General features: G+C 37.7%; 2 protein-coding genes across 6 annotated transcripts; one reads left to right on the top strand and one right to left on the bottom strand.

Moving 5' to 3' along the window:
* Nucleotides 1–1644: 1644 nt before the first annotated feature.
* Nucleotides 1645–3463, top strand: LOC130996774 (uncharacterized). 2 transcript variants are annotated; one of them, XM_057922075.1, is made up of 4 exons: nt 1645–1806; nt 1934–2034; nt 2389–2540; nt 2714–3463. In XM_057922075.1, exons 2-4 carry the CDS (start codon nt 1954–1956, stop codon nt 3291–3293), a joined length of 813 nt encoding a protein of 270 aa, XP_057778058.1. In that variant the 5' UTR covers nt 1645–1806; nt 1934–1953; the 3' UTR covers nt 3294–3463. The 2 variants fall into 2 exon arrangements, with proteins under 2 accessions (XP_057778058.1, XP_057778059.1); XM_057922076.1 differs by lacking the exon at nt 1645–1806 and having other exon boundaries at nt 1813–2034.
* A 79-nt stretch (nt 3464–3542) lies between these two features.
* On the bottom strand, nt 3543–8271 carry LOC130996765 (uncharacterized). 4 transcript variants are annotated; one of them, XM_057922061.1, is made up of 3 exons: nt 7947–8271; nt 4127–6766; nt 3543–4050 (listed from the first exon to the last, which is right to left on the bottom strand). In XM_057922061.1, exons 2-3 carry the CDS (start codon nt 6623–6625, stop codon nt 3763–3765), a joined length of 2787 nt encoding a protein of 928 aa, XP_057778044.1. In that variant the 5' UTR covers nt 6626–6766; nt 7947–8271; the 3' UTR covers nt 3543–3762. The 4 variants fall into 4 exon arrangements, with proteins under 4 accessions (XP_057778044.1, XP_057778041.1, XP_057778043.1 ...); XM_057922058.1 differs by having other exon boundaries at nt 4127–7744; nt 7947–8194; XM_057922060.1 differs by having other exon boundaries at nt 7987–8194.
* Between the last annotated feature and the right edge of the window lie 2767 nt (nt 8272–11038).

The following is an 11038-nucleotide window of genomic DNA, read 5'->3' as shown; positions in this document are numbered from 1 at the left end:
CCGAAGATACTATGACACCGAACAATATCAAATGTATGAATTCATCCTTGAATGAAACCACAATTGAGCGTCGGACCAGAATGAAAAAAGACTAGATCCATGAACTCCAATCCACCGCAGGATAGGCAACGCAGATAAAGTCAAAGCCAAAGTCGTTGTTACCTCGCCACATCTCGAATGAACCCAAGAATGATCATCAGTATCCTTCGAGATGGCAGTGGAAATAATGTCAAAAGCAATATCCGGGGTAAGTAGCTAAGAAATCATTCGTAAAATGCCACATGTTATCATAAAAGTAATTAGAGATCGTCCGAGTAAGGAAGGGATGGATGAGATGGGGAATGTGCAATCGACCAATAAATCTATATCCCAGCCAATTGTCCTACAAAAGGCGATCCTATTGTCGATGGAGTAGAAGAAGTCAGCTATTAGAAAAGCCACCGATGTCCAGATCCCAAGCCAAATGGAAGAAGAGAACCATCGGGAGTTTGGTATTTGGCTAGTAGTGAGATAGCTCTGGCAAAAATATTGAAACCAAACGAGTTCTTTTTAATGATTTTCCAGCCAAGACGAAGCATGAAGCTAGCATTGATGTCTATGAAAGATTTCACTCCAAGAACACCTTGACATTTGCGAGCGCAAACCCTAGGTCAAGCCACTGAAAAAAAACGGCTTACTCATAGTGTTGCTAGTACAAATAAATGAACGACAAGCACAATCTAAGTCATGCATGAGCTTTGCAGGCCATTATATATGAGCAAGCTGTGAGTGGCAGTGTTGTGGATGATCGAAGAACCAAACAGAAGCACCCGGCCAAAGAGAGTTGGAGACCCTGCCATTTAGGAAAAGAGGCAGTGATACGATCCTGAATATTGATCATTTTAGAAGATGTGATTCTACCAAAAAAAATGGGTACGCCAAGATAAGTGAAAGGAGTCGAGGCGAAGATGAGACGGGAAGTGAAGAGTCTGAAACATCTTCATCCTATAGATATATCAAGGTTCGAAGCATCAGAAAGGAGCCTGCTTAGCACGTCTTATTTGTCATCGCTAGGGCTGTAAACAAACCAAGCCGCTCGCGAACTATTCGGAGCTCGGCTCGAAAAAAGCTCGTTCGAGTTCATTTAGAAAAGCTCGTAAAATAAACAAACCAAACTTAAGCTTAGTAGTATTCGGCTCGTTAGCTCGTGAATATGTTCGTCAAGTGATTCAGCTTGAAAAATATAAATTATTAGTAGACATAACTTATATTTATCCACTAAAATTAATAATAATTGTATTAAATCTCTAATTAATTTTATTTGTTATAAGAAAATAATTAATTTATTTATTATTTTAAATAAAATAATTTATTTTAAAATAAAATAATCAATATTTTGAATATAAATATAAATTTAGAAAGTTCGTATAGGCTCGTGAGCCTCAAAGTATTCGGTAAGTGAAGTTCGGGATTCGATTCGATACTTAACAAACCAAACTTGAGCACACCACTATTCGATTCGATTACACCCCTACTCATCGCACATAAGGCATTACTGATAAATTAATAAATTTCGAAAACATGAAAAACTATAACAGCACCTGCTTCTATTCAACACCCCAGATTTCAATAATAGGGGGGGCTTATTTGATCGAGGCCCGAATCGAAATGAAGCCCATTATTAAGCCCACTATGACAGCCCGGATTAAGAACTCCGTCCAATCCAACGGTCGAGTTTTCATTTCAAGCGCGGTTTATGCAGCTACTCCCTAATTGTTCTTGTTCATCATCAATCCATCTCTCGTTTTCTCTCCTACCAGTCAACGAGTAAGTCCAAATTCCTCCTTATCAATTCCACCGGGATTTTTCCCTCTAGAAATCATGCTTCCGCTATGCATTCCTCGGTGTTTCGTTCTGTAATAATCACTCGTTTAATTTTCTCTCTTCTCGGCAGCTGGCGAGATCTTTGCTGCCATGGAGGCGTCAAATTTTTCCGCGATGTATTTCAAGCCCCAGCTGAACCGAGCTAGTTTATTCAGGGATGCAAAAGATGCTGTGAGTAGTTATTTTTATATTTTTTTATCGCGATTATTTTTTCCCCGATTTGAGTAGTTGTTTCATTTTCCTTTTCGTTTGTTTGTTTCTGGTATGGGATGGGGGTGTTGACGGATTTGGATTGTATTGCAATTCACAGTTGAAGGTGTTGGTGTATGACAAATTCGATATTTGGAGATTAGCAATTGAGTTCAATGTGGAACTTCATATTATAATGCTCGAATTAGGCTTTTTCATTTTGGCTATTCAAATGCGGCGAGATATCAATGACATGGTTTTGTTATAGTAGATTGAAGAATCTGAGCTTCCTAATTTGTTCTGATAGTTTCATGTACATGATTATTATGACTGTAGGTACTGTTGGATTGCAGAGAACATAGGCATTTACCTGGATTCTGCACAAACAGTCTTCGTGCTCGTCCTCACAGGCTAAACAATGTGGTTTTGGGTGGAAATGCTGGTGTAGAACCTAAATTTCAACCTATTTCCAGTGGTCGAACTTCACGGTATACTATTATTATTATTATTGCTATTTGTAATCGCATTGTTGTGATGAGAATTGGGCTTTTTCTATAAGCTGTAGTGTGAATGAGTTTACCTAATTAATTGTGTTGTATTGATGAAATTGTGAATCTGGTTCAATTTTGTGATAAGATATCTTAATTCTTTCCCTCTTCAGAGCAGTACATTTGGTGCAAGGATCAAGATCACGGTTGTTGGTATCGTGCCAAGTCACAAGAGAAGAGTCCGGTGGAACAATGAGCGGTGAAAGCATCTTGCTGAACGAGCAAACGTTAGAGCGAGAGTTGCAGCTTGCTATAGAAGAAGAGAACTATGCCCAAGCGGCAAAGATCAGGGATAGCCTTCGGCTTCTCCAGGAGGATAGCAAGGCATCAGTGTTAGCAGCAAACGCCAGATTTTACAACTCGTTTAGGAATGGGGATTTAGCCTCCATGCAAGCTTTGTGGTCGAAGGGCAATCATGTGTGTGTCGTGCACCCCGGTGTGAGCGGGATATCTGGTTATGACCTTGTGATGGGGAGCTGGGAATTTGTTTGGGCGGACTACGAATTCCCCCTCGAGATTGAGATCAAGGACGTTCAGGTCCACGTGAGAGGCGACGTCGGGTACGTTACCTGCATCGAGATGGTAAAGACCAAGGGCAGTAGCTGGGGAAGGCATTTTGCGTCGAATGTTTTTGAGAAGGTTGATGGTCGGTGGTTTATATGCATTCACCATGCCTCGTATGTTGATCTTTGAAACAGACTGTAAAAACACCAAAACCACTTTTTTTGAGAGATTGTAAGACCTTAAATACTGGTTTTGTGAGGGAGATTTGTTGTACGACTTAAATACCTTTACTGTAATATTTGTAAGGGTCCGAGAGTCTTTTTGCTGGCTTTTGACTTTTATTTTTACTTGGTGCTCAATACTAGTATATATACAATCCCTATATATATATATATATATATCACACACACATTCAGATTGAAGAAATGCACAGCAGCAGCAGCAGAATAAGACTTGACTTATTAAGATGAGTTGATAAACAAAATTTACAGAGTGTGATATATGTTTTCTGCATCAGCAGATAGCTTTACAATATTAGTCATCACCGTTTTCCTCCTCCAATCTAAACTGATATAAACCAAACGATAATGCCAACATACTCTCTCTCTTCGAGATACAGATGGTGGCCCTAACAACTTCAAAAACAAAATCTCCATTCCTAAATCCTTCCAACTGGAGACAAGGGCGGGCACGTAACGTACTTTGCAGGGATTTGTTCTTTAAACGATGTCGATGCCGTTTTCCTTCTATTATCAGCTCCTGGAACATGTTCTGCTTCTGACTCACCTTTGCCATCTATAATTTCAGGGATTTTCCGGCTAGTCAGATACGCTACACTCGTGGCAAACGCCTCCAACAGAGAAATCGATGGATCCATTTCGATAGAGTAGAACTCATCGCTGAATGGTTTCAAGCTGAAAACAGGCCTGCCCTTCTGCTCTCCACCCTGTAAAAACCATTAGAATGGTTAGTTTACCAAGACCAATGTCCAAGGGGTTAATATCGTGAAGTATCACGAGTACCTGCATGAAAAGATTAACGTGATCAACAGAGCTAGATGTTGTCGATTCCTGAATGCTGTTGCTGCTTTTTCTGCTGTCAGCAAGTACCCGCAGCTTGCAGCCGACGTCCCATCCTCCACAATCACACGATCCGCCAGATCTCCATCGATTAATTAATGAGGAAGGTGCGCCTTTGATAGGTAGACCGTGAACTGCGCCAGGAAGGATGACTACTGTGCCATTAGAGTTTGCTTTTTCCTGGCTTTCTGATGTTGCTGGGGACACAAGCCGTGGAAAATTCCTCCCTTCGTACCGTTGGTTCTTATCTATAAACTCTCCACCATCCACCCTTTTGCTAGAGTCTTTCACTACAATCGCTGCAATCTCCTTGTTAGGTACAAATGCAAGCATCTGCTTGTCTACCTCCCCTGGATCAACACCGTACAGGACGCATTCCCTTGCATCACATTCACCAGTATCCCCTCTGTTTGCTTTCAGATGATAAATGTTTGAAATCTTCATCTGACCAATTATACTATAGCCAAGGCTACAAGTTTTACTCTTTGACCCATGACTAATCCAGTTCATGCTCTTTTTCTTAATCTCATGAACGGAGTAGAACGAGTAAATCATGCAAGGATCAACCTTTTCAGAAGTTGGCAATCTCTTCACAGCAGCAGCTAGCATGTCCTTCCTGTTCTCCACCACTAGTCTAAAGAAAGGTAGTCCATTCTTGAAAGTGAGTTGCAAAAGAGCCTGAAAAGTTGATGCATCAGGCTTCCTATCTTGAGGTGGTCCTTTGATGCCTGTGGGACTGGCTGCCACGGAGCGTAAGCTTCCATTTAATGGCCGAACAGCATCACTGCCTGTTTTATGCCTGAGCAATGGGTCCAGCAATCTCCTTAAAGGGCTGGACCTTGCTTTGCTACTGGAATTTGCCTGATCCCTATCAAAGCTATCCATGCTATGGGCATCTACAGACCTCACTGGGCCAGATTTTACAGGAGTATATGTAGAACTCAACTGTGGAACTGCTGAGCTTTCCTTAAAGCTCAAACTTCTGCCCATCCTTCCCAGGTTAAAGCTGAACCGACGTGTAGGGGAGGGAGATCTTCCTTTGGCAGTGGGCTGTTCACCATCGCCAGCTTGTTTTCTACTGGAAGCCTCAATAAAAGCTGAGGGCCTAATAGTTTCTTCAATCATATTCGAAAATTTCGCTTCAGATGTGTAGGTGGTAGAATCTGCCTTTGGGCAAATATCTGCATCAGTTGCATGAGAAGCTAACAAGTCATGCGGCTCCATGGCACTTGATGGAAGAGGACAAGAATGAGGAATATCAGCAGAGTATCCTCCAGAATACAGCTCCTGAGGAGAACAGAAATCAGACAATCTGTTCCCTGTCACTGCTAATAATTGTGCATCAAGGGAAGTCCTGGATTCTGTAACCTGAGAATTTTCTGAGCAACTTTTTTCTTGGAAATCTTTGGGAACGAGAAGCACAATATTTTGTGGCTTTGCCGGGGGACATTTAGAGGTAACTTTCACTTCATCAAATCTCATCTCGCTCTCCTTCCCGTGAGCTTTAACTTTGTTAGGTGAAAGAGGAAGAGCAATCTTCTGTTTCCTCTGCTTGGATGATGAAGAAGAAGCTTCCCTTTCTGACATCATCTCTTTCTGAGGATTCCTCTTGCTCTTGTATGCACTTGTTTCAGAACAAATTTGGTCAGAATACTTCTCCATCTGCTGAAAATGGTTTTGCTGTCTCGCAATCCTGATACTTTCTGCCATGTGATATTTTTGGTTGCATGTTTCCTTTCCTTTAGGTTTGAGATACTCAACGTATTCTTCTTCCTTCTGGTATTTACCATTTATTTCTTCTTCCTTCTTGAATTTACCATTTCTTTCTTCCTTTGATGACTTGACATATAAACTCTGAGGAGGCTGTTGTTGCTGAGGTGAACTAAAATGTGGACCATCTGCAACTGGTTGTTTGCCTGAATGTGACAAACTGGGGTAACGAGTGCGTGAAGAGGGATTTTTCAAGTTTAGACTTATTTTAGGTAATCCACTTGCTGAAACAAATGAATCCCTAGTTGGTGAAGCTTTCCTGGGAAGTTTTCCAGGCATACGTTCGGTGTACTTCCATTTCTCCAAACGCGTCCAGTCAAGAACACCAAAATTTAGAGCCTTGTCTTGGACAGTGTTGTCCTTCTCCACATGCTGGAGAAAGCCAGGTAAATTCGACATGTGCTTTACAAGTTCGTTATCATCGCATGCCCTGCCTTCAACCCGAGGCTTTCGCTCATTTCCTGAAGATCTAGACTGGACTTTCTCAGCACTCACATTCTCAGTAAAATCAAATCCCCGATCATGGTATGGCTGGCTAAAAGAATGTCGAACCCTGTGCTTCCCCGGAAGCAGCATAGCCTTTTCTATCCAGGGCAATGGAGTTTTCTCTCTAACAGCATGCACATTTTGTCGTGGTCCTGAGCTCCTCTCCTGTCCTAAAACATGTGCCATGTCCGTAGATGTTTCTACACTTCTAGAACCAGGTTTGATGCTCGTGCATTACATCTTCACTCCAGCAGTCAGAAACTAAAGCTGCAGTAGCTTAAAATTGAAACTAACAATCTGAGTGCTCTAAGGATGTCTGATCTTCTCCTGAAAACAGAAACAACACTGACTTTTCAGTAATTTACCAAACATTCTAATGTATCGAAATGTATTACGTAGCAATCAGCGACAAGTAATACAAGATTAATTGATTCAAGTGCACCCGTTAAGCGTTTTTCACTTTTACTAATCGAGTTCTCAGAATGTGTCTAAGCCAAACATAGAAATAAATTAGACCAGAAAATGGCCCCAAGGCTTTAAAGATGCTTTAAACATGCAGATAGAAGAGGTAAAGCATCACTACTAACAAAAGTAGCAAGTATTCAAAACAAAAGAAATAGACAGAAAAAATGGGCTATAAACTAACAAATAAACTAATTTACTTGGATTTACTTTAGCTCCCTCTGACAGAATAACACAAAATTAATTTTCATCAATGAACGTATAAGCGAGAAGTATAATTAGATTAATCAGCCAAAACAAGTAAAACTTGGAACAAGCATGATTCATTCCACCATAATCAGAAACCAAATTACATTTTTCAATAAATCCAAGTGCAAAGACACCCGAAAAAAAGTATAACTGGTTAAACGTTCACATCTAAATTGTTGGAAATTACACAGGAAAAGTAAAATCTAAAACTATGTGAAGATGCAAACAAATTATAGCGTCTGATTCTGAGAGCTGTAGCTTCATTTACCAACTTCTAAGTTATAATCTTACTTTAACAAATCGGCGTCACAACAGTTGTACAGTCTCACAAAACCCAAATTTAGTCTCTGTGTTTTTACCCTCAGATATTTGGAAATGTTCACAATCTATTCATAATACGTACGCTCTGTTTGACTATATCTGTAAAACTCTAGCTTAAACCAAAAAAAAAAAAAAAACCAAATGTCGGTTCTGTCTACAAAAGTTCGCTAGCAAAATCTCCAACAATCCACATCCCAAGCAGGCAAACCACAGATCCAAACAATCTTCAGCTCAGTAACAACAAAATGCTCTCATATCCTCAGTAATTTGAACCTAAAGAAAAAAAAACCTCCAATCAAGTGGTAGAACCGTAGGCTAGCAGGACTATAACCAGCTGCGCAGTCGAAAGCAAGAAAATCTCAAGAAAACGGCGAGACTAGTAACGCATTCGACGACGGCAACATTCCTTTTCTAGTAAAAGAGCAGGAAGAGAAAACGAAAATTGCGGCAAGCAATAATGCAGAAATGAACTTACACTGAAAGCAAAGTAAGGAATTGCAGAGAATAGGAGTTACTCAGAGAAAAAGCAAGAAATCTTCTTAGAATTGAAGGAAGCGTAAGCGTAGTCCTCGATGCCGACGAAGAGAGAGAAAGGAGCTCCTCTGCAGATAGAAATATATAGATACAACTGAGGAAAAGCTATACGTATAGAGAGAGAGAGAAAATCCCGCGAAGAAAAATGTGTGTCACTGGATCGAGTGAGAGTGCTAATGATGAGAGGGATAGAGAGAGAGAGAGTTTTCGCAAAAGAGCGTTTCGCCACTAAAACAATCGACGGTTACTAATTGAGGTGTCAGTCGATGCATTCGCCACAACTCATGTATGCGTCGCACAGGATAATAGCGTGGGACTGCGGGCCCATTTTTGCGGGCCCTTTAACAATATATTTTCTTTTCGGCCTCGAATGCCAGTTGACTGCGGGGCCCAGGAATACAATCGGTGGGGCCCGCTGTACTTTTAGGGTTAACCTTTTTGTTTGTAGCAGCCTGTGGTGCGGTGCTGTGGACCTTAATTTGTTTCGCTAAAGAAAAAATTCTATTAGTATTCCTAAAAATGGTTAGGTGCGTGTAAATTATTCAACTTTCCACATGTTTTTATTTTGTATATAAGTTTTAAAATTTTATTAAAATTTTCTAATTATTAATTTTTTTTATTTTATATATTCGATCATTTTTTTTTCTAATTCTAGATCTAAAATAACATCATTTTCATTCAATTATGTCGAATCTATTTTTTCACACAGTCATATTTATGTCACATAAACATATTTATCTCAAACAAGTATATTTATATCATATCACCAGTACCACAATGAAAATAGGTGAGTATGCAAAATGAGAAAAAAATAATAGTTGAATAATTTTAATAAAGATTATAAAGTTTGTGTGCAAAATGAGAATTTATTAAAAGTTCAGTAATTTATATGCAATTAACCCTTCTAAAAATGCCTAATTGCCTATAAATACATGAACTATATTTAAATTTTAATTTTTAATTATATTGATATTTGACAAAAAAATATATAAAATTTTACTCCCTCCGTTTCATTTTAGTTGACCTAGTTCTTTTCGACACGTTTATTAAGAAGAGTAAGATTATAGTGTAAAGTATATGGACTCATATCTATTATAGTGAAAATCTATTACTTAAAAAAGAAACAACTCAAGTTGGGTGGGACAACTCGAAAAGAAAAGTAGGCCAACTAAAATGGGGCGGAGGGAGTATTTTTTTGGAATTTGATCTGAGTCCAAAGTTCGTTAGCTAATAACTTGATCGTCTGAATTCCGATAGGCAATTCGAAGGTACCGTTGAAAAATTCTTGACATTATCTTTCTAATGATACTTAAATTGTTGAATTTTGGTCACCGAAAGTAGTAAAAAGAAACTCTATTTTTTTCCGACCACTTTCTGTGACCAAAACTCAACAATATAAGTATTATTATAAAGATATTATCAAGATATCTCCAACGGTATCTTTAAATTGCCCAACAAATTTTAGATAATCAAATTATTGAACAACGAACTTTTGGAGTCAGATCAAATTTCAAAAAAAATAAAATATATTTTTTTTCCCAAAAAAAATATAGTTACAAACCAAAATTTGAATATAATTATGCATTCATAGATAATTAACCCTTTTAAAAATAATACTCCCTTCCACTATAAAATATCTTTCTAAGGAGAGATACGTGGATTTTAAAAAAAGTTAATGTATATTTAGTAAATAAAGAATGTACATAAATTTTAAAAAATGGTGATAACTAATTGGGTTATTTTTAACGGAGAGGAAATTAATATTTTTATTTACTATTGTTGAGGACTCTAATTTGCAAACTCATGACTTTTTTAAGGACACTCGTTCATGAAGTAATTAATGTATGCACGTAGAAATAATTTATGAAATCTTTGGTTTTCGTATCAATATATGTTCATGAATGTTAATAAATGCATATATAAACTAGTTATTTAAATATCCATTACCACATTATTTTTCTGCTTTTTGATCCTATAAATAGAAAATTCAAAAGTATATAGTATTACGATTGGATTCGAATATAAAACTTTTTGTCTTAAATTTAATTACTTTATTATTAGATCAATATGCGTATATTATTGTCTTTATTTTAATGCATTACCTTTAACTATTGTAAGATCCAAGTTTCATTAAATATAGGTAATCTAAGAAATAAAGTTTTGATAACTCGTCTGAAAAATCAATACATAAAATTTTCATTTGGGAGCCGATCAATGTAATAAAACAAAATTTTAAAACCTTAAGGGTGCGTTCATTTTGATGGATGGGAAAAGAATGGATAATTAATAAAAATTTATACCTTTAAATATTTCATTTTTTATCCCACATTTTACACAAAAGAGAAATTCATCAATCTTTCTTCCTTATTTTTACTTCAAGGAGGGATAATATTATCCCTCCATTTTGGTGTGATAATATTATCCCTCCTTGAAGTGAAAATAAAGAAGGAAAAATTGTGAACTTCTCTTTTGTGTAAAATGTGGGATAAAAAATGAGATATTTAAAGGCATAAATTTTTGTTATATATCAATTTAGAAGCATAAAAAGCAAACACACCCTAATGCAATGCAATAGAAGCTCCAATACTAAATAGAGCACAATCTAATAATTTGTTTTTAACACATTTATTAATTTCCATGCTCAAAAGTTATGAGACGCTACTATTGGGATGAATGGAGAATTTGTTTTATTCTTCTAATTTTAGAGAAACTAAATATATATGGAAACGATGCTTTTGCGTTTGCTTTCTATTATAGGGGTGTGCAGCGGGTCGGACTCGGACCAACCCGCCCGATTTGCAGACCCGAAAATTTCAGAAAAATAGACCGATCCGGACCGAAACATTCGTGCGGGCCGACCTGGGACCTGACCGAACCCGAGCAAGGGGTCCGGTTCGGTCCGGGTCAGACCCGCTGATAACCTACTTTTTTTCCAGTTTTTGCACCTATTTTTCAGATCTAAAACATAAAATATTAATATTATTATAAATATTAAATATATAAATTAATTTGAGTTTTAATTAATATTATTAT

This window comes from Salvia miltiorrhiza, chromosome 8 (assembly GCF_028751815.1).
Source record: "Salvia miltiorrhiza cultivar Shanhuang (shh) chromosome 8, IMPLAD_Smil_shh, whole genome shotgun sequence".
Lineage (NCBI taxonomy): Eukaryota > Viridiplantae > Streptophyta > Magnoliopsida > Lamiales > Lamiaceae > Salvia > Salvia miltiorrhiza.
Note: the sequence above shows the minus strand (reverse complement) of the source record. Positions and strands in the feature narration are given on the sequence as shown.

Coding starts and splice junctions, on each gene's coding strand:
- LOC130996774 (XM_057922075.1), top strand. CDS start 1,954: ATGGAGGCGTCAAATTTTTCCGCGATGTATTTCAAGCCCCAGCTGAAC. Junction 2,035..2,388: donor TCAGGGATGCAAAAGATGCT/GTGAGTAGTTAT, acceptor TTATGACTGTAG/GTACTGTTGGATTGCAGAGA. Junction 2,541..2,713: donor TCCAGTGGTCGAACTTCACG/GTATACTATTAT, acceptor TTCCCTCTTCAG/AGCAGTACATTTGGTGCAAG.
- LOC130996765 (XM_057922061.1), bottom strand. CDS start 6,625: ATGGCACATGTTTTAGGACAGGAGAGGAGCTCAGGACCACGACAAAAT. Junction 4,051..4,126: donor ACGTTAATCTTTTCATGCAG/GTACTCGTGATA, acceptor TGGTTTTTACAG/GGTGGAGAGCAGAAGGGCAG.